Source organism: Bacillus rossius, chromosome 3 (genome assembly GCF_032445375.1).
Source record: "Bacillus rossius redtenbacheri isolate Brsri chromosome 3, Brsri_v3, whole genome shotgun sequence".
NCBI classification, from domain to species: Eukaryota; Metazoa; Arthropoda; class Insecta; order Phasmatodea; family Bacillidae; genus Bacillus; species Bacillus rossius.
The window spans coordinates 59,963,619-59,986,176 of NC_086332.1; the positions used below are offsets into that span (position 1 = coordinate 59,963,619).

The 22,558-nt window shown below is 34.7% G+C and overlaps 1 protein-coding gene across 2 annotated transcripts in view; it reads left to right on the forward strand.

Annotated features, from left to right (window-relative positions):
• LOC134530759 (gametogenetin-binding protein 2) overlaps positions 1-22,558 on the forward strand; it is a 79,448-nt gene that overhangs the window by 19,971 nt on the left and 36,919 nt on the right. The window contains exons 5-6 of one of the 2 annotated variants that reach the window (XM_063365905.1): positions 11,982-12,185; positions 18,500-18,674. In XM_063365905.1, coding sequence (XP_063221975.1) covers positions 11,982-12,185; positions 18,500-18,674 — 379 coding nt within the window. The remainder of the gene's footprint in view (positions 1-11,981; positions 12,186-18,499; positions 18,675-22,558) is intronic. The other variant, XM_063365906.1, reaches the window with a different exon arrangement.

The window sequence follows — 22,558 nt, forward strand, 5'->3', positions numbered from 1 at the left end:
GGTACATATGTATCTGTAATATAATAATGCTATTCTCTGAGTTCAGATCATGTTAGGTTTTTGGCAGTTATTAAATCTTGAAATTTCACAGTATGTACATGCCTTATTTCTTTATTGCTTACTTTCACTTATCTGGTTGGGATTACAACTTTACTAGTTTTACACATTTAAGTAGGCTGTACCGTATTCACCCGAAAATAAGACGACCCTGGATGTAAGACGACCCCCCAATTATGAAAACATGTTTCAGGAAAAATTATAAACTCACAATCTTAGCTGCTTTCTTTTGGTGCCATTGCCTGGATTCACAAGAAAACATTGATATAAGCAATATCTACAAATATTTCTAAAATTGTCTTCTACAAATAACAGCACACATTTAAAACACTGAATTAAGTTATTTCAACTGCTTTTTTTTTTTTTCCAGTTTCAGTTAATTACATTACACATTTTCCTCTTCTCCATTGTCACTATGATGATCATCACTTTAACTGTCTTCATCCACGTGGTCAGCCATAACGATTACCGAATGTAAAAACAACTTTGTCACATGTATGGTTAACATATGCCACTTCAAAGATAAAAGTACACGAAGTATGTTCCATATTGACGGGACTACTGATCTTTCGCTTTGCGATATTGGCAGCCTGGAACATGGCTATGGCATGCAGCAGAGAAAGTGTCGTATACACGTCAGTATTGTGTTATCTATAGAGTCAAGATTTTGTGGTGTTATTTTAAGACAAATTTGGGTGTAAAGAAATAAAGATTTCGGTGTTATATGGTTTTATTTTTTTGCTCAAAATACCCACGGCAAAATTTTCTTGCTTTTCTGTACGACATGCAAATTTTTAAATAAAATATTAATAAACACTAAAACCTCATGATCTAATTACAATTAAGTTCATTTGCAAATTCATAAATTCAAACATTTAAATAACTACTAAAAATTTCACGACTTAATTACAATCACATACACTACAAAATTACACAATTAAGCACTTTCAAAGTTACTATTAAGACGATTTTATTGAAATGCTATCATAGTTAAATTTTCCGCATTTTCTGGAGTGAGACGTTGTCTTCTGTCACTAACTACCAGTGAGTACCTGGAAAATGAACGTTCTGCATCAACATTTGATGTTGGGAACCAGATTGCCCTTAAACTGGCTTGAGCAAATTCACTGTAGTCCCCTTTAAGGGAGCAAAGTACCTTTGCAACATCAATTTGGCTTGTTTCTGGCAATGAAAGTTCATCCTCAATTATTTTTTTGAAAGCAACATAGCCATGTATGAATGTATCAATGGGAAGATGGGAAACAGAAGGCAAGTTATGCAGAGACTTCTGTAGGTTTGCATCTTCTATGCTAACCCTACTCACATTTCTTGGGTTGAACAGCAAATTAATGGCATTAAAGAGACTTAGACAAGGATGTCGTTTAACAGATGAGTTTTGCCTCAAACGCTTATGTTTCTCACTCGCGACATGTTTCACAAGCGTATCGCGTCTCTCGTAGTCTAGCCTGCAGTTACAGAATTTGCACATTAAAATTTTATCACTGATATAAAATCCTTCGCTGGAAAATTCTTTCGATCTGTCATTGGCAGAAACCTTCGTTTTAGGCATTATCAAAAAAATTTTAATCACATAGGAAGAATTTAACCTCTCAATACGCAAAAACTTGCCGTTCTGGAAAGATCAAAACAATGGAGAATAGATGTGAATACAAACGCATACCGAATACCAACATACGTACGTGAAAATTAATACTGACATAAACATGTACTATTTATTATTTACAATCGTTACGTTAAGCAGGGTTAATTTTATTTTGGTAGCCTACGTACTTTATTTTAAATAAACAGTAAAAGCAATGCGGTTTAGTGTGTAATATTTTAATGATTAAAAACGTAATCGTAGAAAAACATATTTTGGACGTTTGTTATTTTGGTATTTACAGAAAGTGAACGGCGGCCATTGTATCATAGTTATCAACATCTTAAATTATTATGGTACACAAGATTACCGTGTAAAGAAAATATTACCGTATATACTCGTGTATAGCGCGCCCTTTTTTCCCCTCAAGTAAAGGAAAAAAATAAGGATGCGCGCTATACACGAAAAAAAAAAGTTTGGTGGGGGGAGGCGGGGAGGAGTGAAAGTCGTTAACTGCCGGGTGACGGATGACGTTTCTGGCCAGCCCCCACACATACGCACAAGCAACAAGGCCTCTGTTTCACACACACACACACATGCACACGCGCGCGCAAGCTCGCACATCATGGTCTCTTGTTTATTTTTAGACTTCCCCCCTTTACAGAAAGCCAGCTCAGAAGCTAGTAAAAAGAGAGAGAGAGAAAGAGAGAATGTTGTCACCAGTCCCCCCCCCCCCCCCCCGGCCACCTTCTTCGCTTCCTCCATTCCTCGTCCCAGCAGCGACCGGTGAGTCATCTAGTTCTCCGCGCCAGCTTAGCAACGTAGCGTGGCACGCCTCCCTCCCTTCCTTCCTTCCACGTACCAGTTGTGACGATATAGCGCTTCATTATCTTCCGTTTACACAGCAGAGTTTATGTATTTTCCTGATGCATCACCACACATCAATTTAAATAATCAGGTACCACAAAATGTTAGTAAAATTTATTTATGGGAAAAAAAAAATTTCAATTTTTTTTTTCTTTGGAATTAGTTGCAAAAATCGTGGTTCGCACTATACACGAGGGCGCGCTATACACGAGTAAATACGGTATGTTAATTCCGAGACTTCATTTTAAAATCTATAATGAATCACCGTCGCATGTAATATATATGGCTGCTAGTTACTGTAAGAAATATTTGATTGTGCTGAAGATGTGAATTGTCCTTACAGAATGGAAAAAAAAAAAAAGAAAAAAAAAGTAAATAATTAGGATAGACGAACTTTCGTGACATATCGCGGATTTCGCACAATTTCGTTTTATTTCGTGTTTTCAAGCTGTTTTCGGTGTTATTTCGTTTTATCGCGCATTACCATATAATCGTGGCTCTAGTTATCTATGAGCACGGCTATTGTTTACTTAGCTGCTTAAATGCTCATTGCTTAGCTGGTGTAACATTACGGAATTTTTGAGGAAGTTATGGAAAACATGAAGTGCTGCAATATTTGGCTTATGAGAAACCCATTGTTTCGGTTATATTGGAGGCTATTAATAAATAAATAAATAAATAAACAGCCTTTGTTATACGTAGGTTATACAACAAAACGATCTTCAAAAAAAGTTTGATCTTGGTTGTTAGACGACCCCCAATTTTTTGAATCCTCTAGAAGGAAAAAACTATTGTCTTATTTTCGGGTGAATACGGTATTTAATTTTTGCTGCTCATAGAATTATTTTAATTCTAGTAAGTCATTCTGTAAGTTTATTTACAGTAGAACCATATTTTTACATTCTTCATGTAACCAGGAAAAATATATGTAAAAAGCAGGAAGACTTAAAAAAACAGGTTAGTGTAACATTTTTTTTTGTTATCTTACTATGATGAAAACTAGTGGTGCACCGATGCGGATACCGATGAATCGTAATCGGCGATTATGGGTACTTACCGATTAATCGTAATCGGCGATTATCTTAACGATTACTTTGCCGATTATCTACGTCCCGGCGTAATTAAGTAGGTTTTTACCGTGTAATATTTTGTTACATATTTTAGGACGAAATACGGTAATATTTGTATATATTACAAAATTCATCTAACTCCGACATATCAAGATTACAGATATTTCGTTAAGTTTAATTAATCTCATTGCCTCTAACAATTACACGTTTATTTACGTTTCGTCTTTTGTTCTGTCTTTTGTTTAGTGGTCTTGTACATTACCTATAGCCAGAGACGTAAAATAGATGACACGCAATCAAAATACCACAAGCAGTTGCAGTGTATTCTATGAGAATCAATCTTTTCGAGTCGTAGAAGCGGTTCAAAATCGTGGTCCCGATACCTTTCAGAGTTTATCACTGCGTTTTACAAACTCGTTATGGGCGTCAATTGGTTTTGAGTCATTTTTATATAATTAAAGTGAGATGGCGACGAGGGAGAAAAAAAGTGAAGTGCGGAAACATTTTTATATAAACTCAAGTGAACAAATTATAGCAACATGTTTACATTGTTAAACTGTAAATTCTCGATGCAACTTTATGTGATAGTCGATAATAATGCTAGTTTTCCGCAACAAAAACTTACCCATTGTAAATTACAATTATTTGACTGTAGTTCAAGTTGTTTACAATAACAAATATAAATAGAAGTTAATTAAATTTACTCTTTGCAATGATATAATAGTGTATTTAATATATTTTTATACTGTTATTATAACTGTATTCTCAATTTTACCTACTCTTGTAATTAAATTCATATGGGAATAAAAAATTTTGTGTGCATTATTACACTTAAAAAAATTATTTCATTATAATCGGTAACTGAATCGGTATCTGCCGATTATTGCTCTCATAATCGGTAATTGAATCAGTAATCGGTAAAGCCATATCGGTGCACCACTAATGAAAACAATAAAAAGCAAATACAGCGTTTTATCGCATAATCGTCGCACATTGTATACTAAATCAAGTTTGAAAAGTAGGGGTGCGACGATTATGTGAAAAAAGAATTTTTGTTAGGTAAAGTTATTCATAAAAACAAAACCTATTCAAGGAAAGTACGTTCATTTAAAAAGTAAAGTATACAAAAGCACGCCAAACAATTTAAATTAATAAGTCATGCAACAAAAACATTTTGTTCAACTTTAAATAGGAAAACCAAAACTGTGATGCTAACGTGAGTTGGAGCGCATAACTATCATAGTACACACCACTAGAAAGCGTGGGATATCAAATGTACAAGACAGAGTGCGAACATTGCATACAATCAATGTACTATCTGTATCGATATTCGACTACGTACGCACGCTCTATATGGGAATCAACATAACCAAACATGATTGATGCCAACTAGCGCTGGCTACATTTTTGTAAGTGGCACACAGCGGCGACGAAGACGAAAAGATATAAGTCGTAACGTCCGAATGAATATTAGATTTTAACTTTAAAATACATTGTTTTATACGGGAAAACTACCTACACAAGGCATTTGGAATCTAAAAACATGCAACGTTTATGCGAGGAATTTTTTTCTCTCCAAATATTGATGTCCTAAAATAACGGTGCGACAATTATGCGCGTGCAACGATTATACGATAAAACACAGTATATATTCACCAAATTAAATAAAATTTCAGAAATAATAATGTTTTTATATATTAACTAGAACTTCTTTAACATTGTGAAAACAATAAATTTATCCAATTTCGCAGTTCTTTACATTTGTTAAAAGTTAAACATTAAATTTTGTTCTTGAGTAAGAGATGTGCATGTTGAAGCATCTCAAAATGGCCACTTTATATTGTTAGGTTTTCTTAATTATTTTTTGGACATTGTGTATGATCACTAGGGTTCTGCGAATATTCGAAATTTCCGAATTCGAGTTCAAATTTTTTGATATTCGATTCGTCAGTTCGAATCAAATTCATTTTACAATAATTCAACTTGCAAAAACTGGCCCGGATACACTAATATAAGACAATTTACCATCCCCCCCCCCCCCCCCCAAATTTAAAATAAATGTAAATGGACAATTACATCTTCCACTTACAAAAATTATACAGCAAAACCCCTTAATTACATTAACGTTATTTACGTTTTCCCGTTATTTGAACCATTTTATTTCTATCCCGTTTTCCCGTTATTTGATATAATGCAATAAATTCCCATTGTTTACAACGCGCCTATTGCTTTACGCAGTTTACGCCGTTCGTTCCGATAAAACTGCTTACTTACAAAGTAAATTGTGTAAATTGTGTTTTAAAGACTTTTTAAAAGTTATAAACTTCATTTTTAACGTCTCGGGAGTCACTTTATACCGCTTATAAAAACGTAAGCAGCACCAGTTTGGTTGTGTTGATTCCTGTATTCCTGTATAGTGCGCGCGTACGTAGTCGAAGATTATCGATAGCTCGCAGACTGCATGCACGCGCGCGCTCTGTCGGGAACCGAGTTAACCCGCACGATCGTTATGCGTATAGTTACAAATTGTTCTTGTTACTGATTTTTTTTTTTTTTACGTTGAATAAAAAGGTTTTATTGCATCACTATTTAATTAAAATTATTTGGCATGCTTTCGCAAAGTATACTTTTTAAATAAACGTACTTTCCATGAATAGGTTTTGTTTTTATGGATTACTTTACATTTTTTTTTTTGCATAATAGTAGTACCCACGTTCTCACCCCTAATTTTCAAACTTGATTTTAGAATAAAATGTGCGATGCTTAAGCGATAAAAACGGTAAATTTGTTATTTTTCTTTTGTACAATTTCCTTATGCTGTGATATTTTTATTAATACTTTTATCCTTGAAAGTCAAACATGCTAAATAAGGTAAGCTGTGATATGTTATGGTGGTATTTTAAAAAATTTTAATGATCTATGTTATTTTAATAAATATTCTCAAATTTGATACTCATGAATTTTTTTGAAATTCGATTCGAACTGAAAAATCACAATTCGCAGATGTCTAATGATCACCTGTTAACATGTAATGAAGTTTAGAGTTATATCATAAAACATTCTATAAAATGAACACTACTGCTTTCAAAATGATTGTGTACGTTTAGGAATAGAAAACTTTACAGACATTTCTGTTGCAAGTTGTAATGCTTAAAAAATCATTGCTGCCAATTGCTGTTACAAAATATTTTTAATGTGGTAAAACTAGCATTACAAACATTCATGAAGATGTTTAAAGGAATTTGGTACTTTGCTTTAAAACTTATTTTAATAAGGGCCCAGTAATCCACTGTTTATTTTTGTAAAAATTACATTAAATTTTATTTCATGCATAATATATTGAAGTTTAAAAGGAATAGATATAAAACTGAACTCAATTTTCATGTTGGTCGCTAAAATTAGCTTCATAGCTGTATGGTTTACAGTGGCACTTGGTACAAAAATATTTTAGGTTATTTACAATCTACAATGGCAAACAAAGCTGCCATGACCACATCACATCCAGTAACATATAATAAACATAAAAGTTAACGCTATTCACTTTCAACTTTTATTGTTTCATCTAAACTTTTATGATGGTTTGTTATTTAAGTGCTGTTGTATAGTAAATTGCTGGAATTTTTTTTTTTTGCATAAAGCAACAAAATAATGCATTAATACTACAGGGAAAATGATTGTGCATGTAAGAAAATAATTAAATCGCTGGAGTTTTTAAATTCCTGGTACATAAAAGTAAGGTTCTATTGTATATGTTATTTAAATTCATCAAATGTATAGTTTTTACTGAATCAGAAAGTTTGTTCAAGTTAATGGATGGTCACAATTTTTGTTAAAATCTCTTGCTTATACATATAATTTTTATATATAAAGTATGTTGCTATTATTGTTCTCGTCTCATTTCTTTCGAAAGTCATTGATGTTTTTCTTCCAATTTGAACAGTATGATTTATATTAGGGAGATAAGTGTGTTCCTAATATTTATTATTTGGTTCGGTTTCAGTTTGAGTTTACATCAAGAACCTCTGTACTGTTTCCAGTTCTTATAAAAAAATATTATGAATGAGGTTCTTTGGGTCATTTGGTTATTAAAAAAAATTCAAAAACACAGCTTGCTTTAGCCTAAAACTTTAGATTTGAAGTATTTATTTGCTATCCTCAAACCTTGGAATAGGTAGGCCAATCGTTGCTTGTGTCGAAATCCTGACGGTGAAGATAGATCCTATTCAGCATTTTTGGTAATCATTTATATAATTTTCTTATAATTGAAATATAATTTGTTCTTAATAGTCTACAGTTTAAACGTACTTTGTTTGTAACACAATATGTTTCGCTTACATGCTTTGTTTATATTGTTATTAGGCTTTAATGTACAAACGGCCAGAAATCGTAACCGTCCAACTGGAATAAAACAGTACTCTCAATTTATGAGGGTCACTAAGACACTAGTATATTGTTTCAACTGTGTTTGTGTCATAACAGTTAGTTTTGTTGTTAATTGCATTATGTGCTGTGTTAAATCGGAGATAAAAAAAATGTTTGTAGTAGCCAGTAACTATGAACATAAGAAATTCTATTTAAGTATACAATTTAATTTACAAATACAAAAATTAGTAGAATATATTATGGCTACAAAATATGGTTGAAATCAAGATGGCATCTTTTGGTTCCTGTCTTCCTTCATTGTAGACTACACCCTATGACATACATTTTTTGTGCGTTATTACTTTGCTAGACATTGGTTACATTGAAAAAATGTGTTTATTTACGAACAGAAAAATTGGGGAACTGCACAAGCCTACTTTTTATTGCTGTATCAAAGAGATTAAGGGACAGGAAAACATTCATACACCTATCCCTCACTTAGCACGCTTTCAGATTGCGCGGATTCGTTTAGTGCAATGTGAATTTTACTGCTCCAGTCCTGAATAGCACGTCTGTACATTTCAGTTAGCACAAAATCTCGGCAGGCAAAAAAAAAAAATGTCGAGCACGACCCCACAAAGTCTGTTTCATCTTCTGTAAACAACAGATGTACCGTGGGATACAGATAGCCAAACAAAGGGGGAAGAGATGCGAGCGTAGTCTGTCTATGCTATCGGCTGTTGAACAAACATCAGCTATAGCAAGTTAAATTGTGGCTATAGAGTGTAAAGGACCAAATCTTTTTACATCCGTGCGTATGCAGCCGCGCCGTTCCGTTGTCGCCTGGCCACAAACTGGGCAGTGAACTCAGTCTAGCCAGTGGCAGGGAATTCACTCAAACAAAAGCAATGTCTGCCCATTCAACTGCTGGTAACTGTACGTGCTTGATCACTCATAATGCATCGTGTTCAAGTATTTGAGACATAACTAGAAGTATTACGGCGCACAGATTGTCATGAAGGCCATGCTTATGTTGGTCGCCCTTTAGTTTTAAGCAAGTCAACTGTGTGCACAATCGTACGAAATAAGAACTCTTACCAAAAGTTTATATAAGTCTGATGCTGTTGCTTGTACTAGCAGGAATATATTTGACATTAGATACTGGAACAGAAATGAACAGATGATTCACGTGGAAAAGATTGTTAAATAAATGTTGCAATGAAAATATAACCATTGGCCTGACAGGATTGGTGTGAACCAGGTGGTGATACGCGAATAAGCACTATAATATTTTTAAAAATTAAAATGTAACTATCTGGACAGAAATATCGGTTACACCGTCTGTAAAGAATGGTTTGGAAAGGTACGCAACGTGAGTTGAAGGTCACGTCTGGACGGGCAAGTCAGCCAGCAGACTGATGATAAAGTACATAACCATGTATCTCCCGTTACACTGTGTCGTATTTGTCATACAATGTGCGATGGGAGGCATATGAAGATAAATGGTGTAATATATTTATAGTTGAGTGTTATTCAACGCATTTATATTATGTAAAGTATATTTTCCTACAAATTTTGGAACACATTAAATAAATTATACTTGCTATTTCTGGAAACTAATGCTTCAGAATACGTGATTTCGATTAACACAAGCATTTTTAGGAACGAATTAGTCATTCTAAGTGAGCGATAGGTGTACAATATTTGATAAGAGTTCTTTGTATCACCTCCTTCAAAAAATTTTGGTATAATCTTGCTATCCTAGAGTCATCTAAAATGATTATAGCTTTAAAAAAAGTTAATATGCCTGTAATGTACTTATATTTATACTCAGTATACAAAATTCAGGAGGCTTGGGCTTGTGATTTACTTGTTTTTCCTTAGGGCGCGGTTACACGGGACCCTGAACTACTTCAGGTGAACATGTTTAAGTAAACACGTTAACAAACGCGAAAGTGTACGGTTACACGGTAGTTGCTGAAAAGTGTGTTCAGCTCTAAAACCTATTGTCTACTGTCAACGAATGACTGTTGTTGATCTTCTCTATTTTGTATCCAGAAAACGCGGGATTTTCTCACTTGTTTATACAGTATTATCAGCAGAAATTTAATGTGTTTTCATATTACCTACTCAATATTTTTTTTACTAATCGGGAATTCAAACAACATACACAGTAAATTTTTTTAAACTTATTTTTTATTATTTTTGAGCGAGAGTACCTATCTCAGTTTTAAGATAATTAATGTCAGGATCAATTTTAAAAGAGTAATATAATTACCTGTTTTTTTTGTTGTTGCATTCGGTAAAATATTACTCTACTTGTGCCAGGATACTTTCCATCTTGGATTTCTGCAAAGGACTGTTTATATTCTAAACAGCCAATCAGAGGCTAATGTAGAAGATATGTCGATCTGAACTACTTTGCCAACCTGTTTAAGTTAAATGGGAAATGGCCTCGAACGAAACATGTTCAGACTGTGTGTAACCGCACTCAACAGCTGAACATGTTCACCTGAAGTAGTTCAGACTCCCGTGTAACCGCGCCCTTATTTAGCTATTTTTCTTATTAAGGTGTTTTAACTTTATGTCTACCGCAGATGTCATGATTGCTAATGCATCACATTCGTGGGGCAGTGGTCGTGAGTTTGATTCCAACAACTCAGCATTACTCAAATTAAGGAGCATTTATTTGGTATTCAGGCTTTTTGGAGTTCACTAAAATCTCGTAGGTCACGTTGCCTTACGTCTCTGCATGTGTGACGTGAAGCTCTAGCAAACATAATTCTACCACAAAATACATAATGCAATCTTCACGCACATAAATGTAATTATTTTTGTGTAGTTTAGTTAACTCTGTTGCAGCTGAAGAAAATTTTCATCAGTACTTGACTCGGATTAAAAGTCCAAACAAAGAATAATTGTTTCAACAGAAAATAATATTTAGGCATCGTTGGTGTTCTCTTATATAAGTATTAGGAGGTTGTAAGATGCCTAAGGCACCTGTTTACAAATGCTTAATATAAAAATCTCTTTAATTTAATATGCACAAAATTTTTTACTAAAAATTGAATTATTTTAATGTGTAAATATTAAAAATAATTATATATGTAATAAAACATATCAGACAAAAGCATTACACACAGATATATATATAAGTTCATCTGTAGCTATTTACCAAAAAATTAAGTAACTACAAAAGAAGAATTTAAAATTAAATTTTTAAAGGGCATTACTACAAAAAGAAAGTCTGTCAAAAAACACTTTTGTGCATGCAAGCATATTATATACATAAAAGACAAAACTACCAACAGTTTTATAATAAAATTATAAACTTAATGTATAAAAGCATATTTTAGAAATATAAACAAAGATTTTCGAAAAGACGAATGTACACAATATCAAATGATTCCCAGTAACATAAACTTAGATTTCCTTAAAGGAAAAAATTTTCACTGTTTTTTGTTTAGAGTTAAACTTTCTTAGCCTTTTTAGTAATATCACAGTTATTCGTAAGGTGTCTAAGGTGCCCATTGAAAAATGATGAATATAACAAACACATTAATTTAATAATTAAGGCAAGTTCTACTTACTTCACTGTATTTAAAATGTTACGCCGTTACTTCCATTTTCAATTTAATACACATCTCTATGGAGTAGAGCAATATTTGTGTTTCATGATACACTTGTCTCTCAAACGTATACTTTGGCATTACAGAGTCAGTCATGAATATAACTCTCTCTCTCTCTCTCTCTCTCTCTCTCTCTCTCTCTCTCTCTCTCTATATATATATATATATATATATATATATATATATATATATATATATATATGTGGAGTTATATAATATATGATGGGTGGTTTCCATTCAGAAAGGAAGGAAACTTAGAATTGGTAGTGAGGAAAATTTTTAAATTGAAATATAAGAAATGGGAAACTAACATAGCTGTTAGAATTATAATCATTATTTATATGTGATCACCTTATTTAAAGAGATTATTGTGATAAATTGTATGGATGTGTGCAGATTCTGTGGAGAGTGTCGTACCAAGGTGATGCGTGCCTACACTCTGCTGACAGAAGAGCCAGAGCCAACCCGTGAGAAAGGGTATGTGCCTGGACTGTATCAAGGCATCCGCCGGTGCCTCCATGAGAAACACCTTCATGTGCAGAGGGAGACTGAATACATTGATGACCTTATAACTCGAGCTGAACCTGAACTAATGGGCAGGTAATTGTCTCAAGTGTTTTTCACCTAGGTTTTAATTTAGTCATAGTGTGTATTTTTCCCCCTATTTTTTTAAATCTAGGTTTTTTTTAAAGGTTTTGAAAGTAATTTGTTTTCTGTATGAGTAAGTATGTAATGAGTATAATTAAGTAATGTGATGGGATGGGTACCAGACACTACCATTGGTTCTTGAAGTCACCTGGAAAACTGGAATTTTACTACTTTTATTTCCTTGATTATATAAAAAAAATCCTTACAACTTGTATCAACACACAAATATTTTTGTTATTTGTATTTTATTTATTTATTTAAAATTGTGACATGCCCACCGACATTTGTTAGACTTGGGTGGTGGGCACGATAATTAATTATACATCGACAAACATAAGGTTATCACCGCAAACATGTGGACTCCCTCACCGGTGGTACCATAGCAGGTAAGAACAACACATGGCCAACACACGAAGGAAGAGTACCACATATTAGGGGTGATAACAAATACACAAACACAACAACAGACACGAAAAATACAAAACTACAATAAACACTAATAACTACAGACAACACGAAATATACAAAAAAATATATGTATAAATTTAAATAATCTCTATTATAATTATTAACTAAGTTTATAACTAAATAAAATGCATGACTTAATTTTACAAATGCCAAATGATTCACCTACTAGATTTACAAACCTAATTTATTGTAAATAGAAATCATTCTATAGATGTCATTATTATTATTGTTATTATTATTAATAGTACATAAAGTGTATTTTAAGTGACTTAAATTGAGGTACTCTCAAGCCAGAGTTATCAAGGATAAAATTAAATTGAAGTTTAGAGTTGTAACAATTTTGAATAAACAGTGCATCCAAATGGTCTCTACGAACAGAGAGAGGTGTAAACATAGGATCAGGGAACCTCTTTAGATTAATTAATTCAATTACTTTATTTTGAATTAGTGTTGGGCCGATTCCTAAAATATACCGATTCCGATTCCATTTTCGATTCTTAAATTAAAGGGTCGATTCTTCGAATCCGATTCCGATTCCTTAATTTTTATCTGACAATGTTCAACAGAGTAATATACTCAGAAAAAAAAGGTTGTTTATGATTTTAAAAATGTAATTGCGTTGTTTTTCATTTTCTGTGCAGAAATTAACATTATATACAGCTTATATAATGTTAAAAAGTATATTCATTACCATCAAGTTACGCTACCTTGAATTTCTAGCACATTTGGCCTTTTAACCTTGCATATAGTTAGACAAAACACGTGTTCAAACACTGCCAATAATCAAAGATGTCTTATGACGTGAATGTTATAACTTAACCAACTTTAGATACCTTACATTAATTAATTGTAAAAAAAAAGAGGTTTGTACGGTTAGGTTAAGAATTTTATCAAGCACAACTAAATAATGATCCAAATAAAATGACAATATAACCTCGATTATACATATTTCAAGGGACCAGGGCGAAAAAAAATAAAAAGTGGGAAATGTAAAAATAAAATTTTATTATCTCATTATGATGGAAATGATAAGAAACAAATATGCACCACACTAAAATAAAATGTCAGAAATGCTTACGTTTTAATATATTACCTAGAACTTAATTATCTCACTTGGTGAAAAGAATAAATCCATCCAGTCTTGCAGTTCTTCACAACCGTAAAGAGAAAATAAATTTTAGATAAATTTTAGGTTCTTGAGTAAGAATGTTCTGTGCATGTTTTAGCATCTCAAAATTTCCACATTTTATGGTGAGATTTTCTTACATAAAATATTTAAACTCTTCAAATAATCGCGTGTGAACATTTAATTTATTTCAGAAATTTATCGGAAACAATTCTGTAAAACTAACACAACTACTTTCAAAAGATTGTTTATGTTTGGTAATAAAACTTTACGAACGTTTCAGCAGCAATGTTTGGTAATTCAGATTAGCCAACTGCCTTTCCAAAATATATCTAATGTAAAATGAGCATCGCTGAACACGCACAAGAACGCCGAATTACAGCAATTTGGTTATGTTGCTTTTACACTTATTTTAATATGGTCGCAATAATCCACTGTGAATTTGGGTAAAATCTCATTCAAAAATTATTTAATTTTAATTCTTTAAAGTTTAAAGTGCAGAGATGTGAAACATCTTAATTTTCACGTTCACGTCACCAAAGATTTGGTTCATGGCCGTATGGTTTACCATGGCAGGTAGCACAAACAAAAAAAAAAAAATTAGGTTGTTTACAATGGCAAATGTAGCTGCCATGATCAAATAGTTAACGTTTACATTATTTTACTTGCCGTTTACATTTACATAATTTTCTTTTAACATTTATGGTTTTGTCTAATTATTTTTGAAGGTTTACTATTAAATGCAGTGCTGCTGCAACGTAATTTCCGAAAAATGTTTTCGCTTAAAGCGGGAAAGTAGATACTGCATTTGTACTGTAGGGAAAATGGCGGTGCAAGTAAATAAATACGTTAATCACCGTAATTCGTAAATCAGTAACGTAAAAAAAGATTGTATTATGTAGTTTAAAAATTATATTTGCATGCATTTTAATATTTTCTTACGTTGCGTGGGAGATGTATTTTGCAAACTTAAAAACAATGCAGGAATCGGTCATGGTCGATTCCAAAACCATTGTATTCTGAATCCCACGATTATACTGGAATCGGTGGAACCGACCGATTCCGGAATCGGAATCGACCCATCACTATTTTGAATGCTTTCAATTGTGTTACTATCAGTCATCTTTATGTTGTTTCAAATAATAGAGCAATATTTTATCATAATTTAGATCTAATTAAAGAAAAATAGAGAGAAAGAATAGAATCTTGATTAGTTGCATAACAAGTGATGAATTTAATTGGGACCAAAGTTCTTCGGATAGTAGAATATAGATAGTTAACAAGCTTATGAAAAAATAACTTGGAATCTATTTATTTTTTTGTTACCATTATTAATACTGTCAGCTTTTGATCCTACAACTGCACAAATAATGACCCTATCAGAGTAATGACTTCTTTTTGGAGCTGTAAACGTTTTTCCTGAATAGTTGAAAGAAACAGGCTGGAAAGTTACATGGGGGTGTTTAGTTTGGGCACTATGAATTGTGATTGTCTTTGCAAGCACTATCCTAACTTCAAGCACGTGTTATTCACACAAGGTCACGACCAGTACAGGCGTGGTTTGAACATGATATCCTGCATCCACCACAAATATTTCATTATATTTCTGACTGGGTCGAGTGTCCCTAAGAACTATGTGTTATCACTCACGGGATTCCTAGTACATAGATACATACGCAGCTTGAAAGCTCGAGTGTCGTATATTTTTGCCAATGGGAAACTGGTGCTATTTTTAAAACTTGACCTGACAAACAAAAACACAGCACATTATCCACATTTATATTTTGCAGTCATTTATTTCTATTTCACTAGCTAACAGATGCAGTCTGGTGTCCGAACTTCATTCATGCAGCATTTATACTAACAGAACTTAATGCTGACTGACAAAAGTCTGTGTAATATTGAGTCAGTTTGTTACATTTTAGCAGCGTCAGTTTTATGTACACTAGAGTCCCGTTATAACGAGGTGTCACGGTTCCGGGTTTGATCCTCGCTATAACGTGTCCTCGCTATAACCGAATTGGACAAATTTTGGCCCCCAAAAAATAAAAATTAACCGAAAATAGCATAAAAATTGTGTTTTAACCTGTATAATTGGAAAATAACAGGTTATATTAACGAAATCTTAATTTCTGTGAGCAGATGTGTGAATTCTCTTTAAAACGATACCCCATAAGTACGGATGCGATCACCGATTGCGTCAAAATAACCAGAATAGGATACCCTACCACGCCACGTAAGTATAGCATCTCAGCCCGCGGCCGACGCAGCATTGTGCTGCTATCTATTGTCGATGCGGGCTGTCTGCTGGCGGCCATGTTGGTTCGGGATGTTGCTAACAGGTGGTGCTAGTGTAGCGCGACGATTTAATTCCTTACAAAAAAGCAGGAGTGCGGCAACCCACGAACGCCTCAAACGAAATAGTCGCTGGAAAACTATACTTTTTTCATTTAAAGAAACCTGTAAACTTTTTTAGAAAATAAATTTGGGATTAAACTCAAACCATCACCACCCATTTCCCGGACAGATACCCCAACAACTGACCGAAACAAAAGTTACAAGAAAACTGTCCTAGCAATTCGGAAATAAATACGGTAGTGCCTACTGGAGGTGTAAAAGTAACGAAAAAATGTGTACCCGTATGTATTCGTTACTATAACAAATAGTACTCGTTACTATCGTTACGTTACTCGTTACTTCTGATACCGCATAACATGCTAGATGCTATGTTATGTTGCAGCAACGAATCCAGTCGTACGCGTACAGTGTATGACGTCGCGTTAATAATAATAAATAGAATATAAACAACAATATTTGATAATTAATAGTTTATGTTAACTAAGAAACAATTAAATCTCATTAGAGCGGCTTTTTAATATTATCTTTTTTAAGATGATAACCAAAAAAATGTGAAAATACGCGATTATAAAATCAAAACCATACATACATATTTCTAATTTGTAAAAAAATACTTTCTTACGTTGTTTCTGTTCCAATCTCAAACTTTGTCTACACACACAATACCTTTACTAAACAGTAAAAAAACTTGGACGACGAATTTCCAAATTATACTTTACTTAATAAACAAACCTCGTTCTTTGTAACGTAAATTAATCTAATATGCGCGCGCATGCGTAAAACATACGAAAAATGCGAGTAACGAAATGCATTCGTGTTTAACGTTTCGTTACTCGGTACTAGATGGCGCACCCGTTACTCAGTACCGAATACATACAAGGTTTGTTTGACTCGAGGTCTCTTTTTGACCTGTCAACTCTCGGGGCGCCCTTTTCCGGAAGCAGTATGGCGGATGGTCGTTTTACTCGCGGGGGCAAGTTGCTCTCAGGTCACTCAGGTCATGCTCTCGATGCTCCTCCTCTCGAGGAAGAGTTGCGAGGGCAAGTCGTCTGCTGGTTGTTTTGGCGTGACTTTGACGATGGAGTCAATATGTTATCAAGCTACATTTGGTGATGACGGTAATATTTTAATAGATGACGACATTGAAGCGGAAAAACATTACAATATAACTTATTCGGCGTCCTTTATTTAACAATCAAAAGATTTGCAATAGTTTCCTAGTACAGGTTAGCTTATGCATACCACAGGCGGTTTAAAGTCAAAAAGCAATAATTATATATATTTTTTTACCTTTATCAAGCTCTCTCATAATTTGTAGTCCAATATATGGTAAATCAATAGCTACTTCATCTTCAGATGAATCTTCCATTTCCAAACAAATTTCTCACGATGTCTGCTATATTTTCCGCCATCATTGTTTTACAACAAATCGCGTTTTCTTCGTGTATTAAAAGTTACCGACTCTTTTTGCCCTCAGGTCAACTTGCTCCCAACTCTTTCAACTCCCGAGGAGCACGAGAGACCTCGAGTCAAACAAACCTACAGTTTGCTACAGCTCTAGTGCCGACGGAAGTTTGATAAAAGAAAGAAAGGACGGGATTCTATTTTTAAAGCCACGCACTTAGGTGGCGACTGCAAGGCTGAAGAATGTGACAGGCGTGAAAGGCAAGATGTCTAGTGGCGAGCAAGAGGGGTGGAGATAAAGCAGACAAATAACAAAAGCGTGCTTCAAGTGATCACGCCGTAAATTCCTCAAAAATACCTCGTTATAGCCGTGTTCTCGCTATTACCGTGCTCGCTATAACGGGATTCTACTGTATTTACAAATGTGTTTGTACAGATATACCTGCACAGTTTTGCCTTGCATAACATGTTTACTTCAACACTAGTGCGTTACCAACAGGTAGAAACTTGATGACTTATAACGTTATAACTGCTGTTTTAAGTTTCATGTTGCTGTTATCCTAAAAAAAAAGTGCCTGTCTCTGCTATGTGGCATACATATTCATTTATGATGGTGAGTAGCGGCTGCGACTGTCTCATGCACGGTGTGTGAGATAATGTGGGGATGGTTCTTTACTACAGGTCATGCCACATTTCTGATTTGTGTTGTGTTCATTTTTCTCTTGTTGCATTGTCAAGTCATTAAGATGTATTTAAAAAATAATTCAATCCAAGGTACTTCATTTGTTTGAGATTCTTGTTTATAGGTGCATACACAGTGTACAGTTGGTTCTTTAGTCACACTACAGGTATAAATCCAAACAATTGTTTATTCAATTGGTGGTTGAAAACTGTGCTGGTTTTCCTGCAGCAGGCGTGAACGGCATGCCAAAACAATGGAAACTGCCCAGGAGGAGGTGCTGACGTGTCTTGGACTGTGTGTGTACGAACGCTTGCACAAGATTAACAATCGTCTGCGAGAAGAACAGTCTACCTGCATGATGTTGGCAGCTGTTGCAGTTGAAGCTATAGCCCGTGCTTTCCAAGTAAGTTGCTGGGTGAAGTTTTTGCCAAAATATGTTTACTGTGGTTTTTGGAAGGGGAGAGACATGGCAGTAATAGAAAATTTATGGCTGTGCTTAGAGCCAGAAGGTTTTTGAACAGGAATTTGTGACTTTTAGGGAAAGCTACATTGATAGAGTTGCTACAAGAGATTGGGAATTGTTTGTTATCGATTACAAAAATTTCCATACTATTTCAAGGGGAAAATGTATTTTTGTTTATGTAGGTCCAAATCATAGGCAGGTAATTTCCAAGGACCACAAAGCTAATCTTATTTATATATTATAATAACCGTGAAAATAAAACAGAATTTCTTATTGTTAAAATAGTTTTGAAATTATCTCAATTTACACTTTTAACTCAAATAGTTCACTTGCTTCATGATAGCCACCTACCCAATTTGCAATATTACAAACATATTTTCAGCGAATTTCCATAAATTTTGGCACTTTTATTTTCGTTTTGGTTTATTATGTTGCTTTCAAGGTATAGTTTTATAAATAAATGCAGCAAGTAAGCTACCGTATCTACCCACAGGAGGATTGTCCCTGCATATGGGTTGGTCGCAGCTTTAATTTTGGGCCAAAAAAATCTAACATTTTCACTGTAAGGGTCTCCCTCAAATAAGGGTTGCTCCATATACAGTGAAACCCCTTATTTACACTTTTCAGGGGAACAGAGACAAAAAGTGTAAATACCAGGAAAGTGTAAATTGAGGGAAACATATTTTTAAAATGTAACATACCTGGTTTAATGCACTCCTATTACTTCAGTAGTCAGAGACATCAAAAAAAGACACTGAACGAAATATCTTTAAAAAAAATCCTTCATTAGGCCTATGTAAACCAAAATAAATTTACAACATATAACTTATAAAATTGTGTGAATACAACACTGAAGCAATGTGTGCCATGATAAAATGTTACCATAAAAAAGTTTTGTAGGCTTATGTGCAAAAACTTTCATGCCTAACTTAGGTCTATTTCTTTGTAAAATAATCAGAAATCTTGGTTTGCTTGCATCTTTGAGTGTTCATGCACATGATCTGCTTCTCTAAAGTATAAAAATTATCAAAAACACCATCACAGTTTTCACCAGCAGATACTCCAATGTAGTCTCGCAGAGTTTGAAGAGCAGCAAGAGCATCTTTACTCGTGGGTGTTGTCACTTCATCATCATCATCTTCTTCGTCAGTATCCTGTTGAGAATTACTGACATGGCTTTCTACAATATCTTCTATACATTGCACTTCCGAAGTGATCACCTGACTGTCCACATCCACGTAATCTTGAAATATTTTCTCCTGCAACACCCTCTCATGTCCTTCAACATCTTCAATGTCACTGTAATCATCTTCACTGAGAGTGTAAGGCTTTTCTGGGAACACAAATCCAGCTTTTGCAAAGCAGTTTTGAATTGTTGATGTTTTCACTTCTTTCCAGGCTCTTGCACTAAAATGCAATGCAGTCAGCAGATTTATCTTCATCAAAGAAGGGTCTTTTCCAACATCAAGCATTGTTACTGCCCTTGAAACTAGGTATCTGCGGTACAAAAACTTGAATGCCTGAATGATACCCAAGTCAAGGGGCTGTAGCTCACTCGTGCAGTTTGCTGGGAAGAAGACAATATCAGTGTTGCGAAGCTGGATGGTTGCTTTGTGAGCAGAGCACTGATCTATGAAAAGAAGAACTTTCCTATTTTGCAAAGCCATTTTCGAATCAAATGCATGCAACTGGCTCTGAAACAAAGCATTGGTCATCCAGGCTTTGGTGTTTGCTTCGTACTTTGTTGGGAGTGACTTGATGTTTTTAAAACATCGAGGTTTCCTCACTTTGCCAATGACATAAAGGGGGAATTTTTCACTTCCATCTGCATTGGTAAGCAATAACACAGTAATCCGTTGCTTGCTGAGCTTACCTCCGTGACACGTTTCCCCTTTAAAACTAAAGGTTTTGTCTGGTAGAACATTGAAAAACAACCCTGTTTCGTCGGCATTGAAAACATTTTTCGGGTCAAACCCAGCAATTTTTTCCTGTAGCGTTTCCTTCCAATGTTCCACAGTCTCCACATCCACACTTTTGCTTTCGCCACAAACCACCTTGTAAACAATATTGTGACGCTGCTTAAACCGATCAATCCATCCATTGGAAGCTGAGAAATCTTGAATTCCCAGCCTAGAGGCAATAACACGTGCTTTTTCTCTCAGTATTGTACCATTTATTGGTAAATTTGCGGCACGTGCACCAGAAAACCACTCAAGAAGAATATCTTCCAGCTGTTTGAATTTCGAGTCCTTCACATATTTACGTTTTTTAGCACTTGGCCCACATTGCGCGGCATTTGCAGTGATGGTTTCTCGGCTTTTGATGATGGTGTTAAGAGTACTCACAGGGATTGAAAGTTCTTTCGCAAGGTCCACACGTGATCCAACATATTCGTCGAATTTGGCAATTATTTTAATTTTATCGGCAACGGTAATAGTTTTTCGTTGTTTCACTTTCTCCATTTTCTCACAGATATTAATAACGACAAAGAGTTAAAGATGTGTCAAATACATTTACCGCTAAAGCCAATGATACTACCAGCGCTCGTAGCGGAAAGCTGTGGAAATAGAAGTACTGTGAATAGTGCAAGGTTACTTGCACTGTTCACGACGCGAACGCATTCACATACGCAGCTTTTGTTGTATCTTTCTTCTATGGCGGCCATGTTTCGGTGTTTGTAAACACTGAACGAGACGTTAATAACGGGAATGAAGCAACTTTTCCGACGTAACAAGCGTGAAAACGACATATACCGCCTTATGGAAAATAAATTGGGCCAAAAACAAAGGAGGTAAATAACGGGAAAACGTAAATACCGTTAACGTAAATACGGGGTTTCACTGTATCTGTCTTCACTTTAGAGTTCCATGGATACTTTGACCCTCCTTCTTCTTTGTTTACTAAGGGAGGGTGTGAAGGCCCACTTCTCTCTCTCTCCTCCTCCCCCCCCCTCCCCGCCACATTTTTACAACCTTGACCCCTCCAATTAGGGCACTATCTAACAACAAAGACAAAGGAAAAGACTGCTATTTTTTATACCCTTGGTTCCCTTTCGTCTATTGTATGTTATTTTTTTTTAAAGATACCTTTGCCTCAGAGAGAGAAAAGGCGGAAAGCTACTTTTTGTCAGTTTCTTCTATAAAAAACAGCACTTACATTTCAGGCAGACTTGTGTGGGCTGGAGGAATATAAAAGGTGCACTATAAACACCAGCGATGGCTGCAATTTTTGTCTCGGAATATTCAGTTGAAAACTCTGGAAATCTCATGCGAAAACAATAATTTGTAAGCACAGTTGCATAATAAACACCTGTCAAGATATACACGTTAATTGAATAATTTTGTTGGGTGCCAATTCACGGGACATTTACAACGATGAGAGGGAGGGAGAACTATCAAGACTGCCACATGGCCTCATTCACATGCACATACACATGTACCTAAACTCTCTCTCGCTCTCTCTCTCTCGCTGAGGTGTTTTTTTTTTTTTTTTTTTAATATTTCCCCCTACTTGCCACGCTAGGGCAGGGCAGCAGACATGTCGCATGCCAGGACGTCAGATACGGCAGACATAAAATAACTGCGTTGCTTACTGAGATTTACACTAATGAGTAGGGGTATGCAAAATTATCATTTGCGATAATCAGATTTTTTACGCGAATTTTGACTTTTTAAAGTGAATAATCACGAGTTTGCAATAAAATCAATTTTACGTGAATTTTAACAGTTTAAAACGAATAAACCCGATATCCACATTATAGGATACTATTTTTACGCGATTCTTAACGTTTGAAAACAAATAAACCCGATATCCATAACTATTTA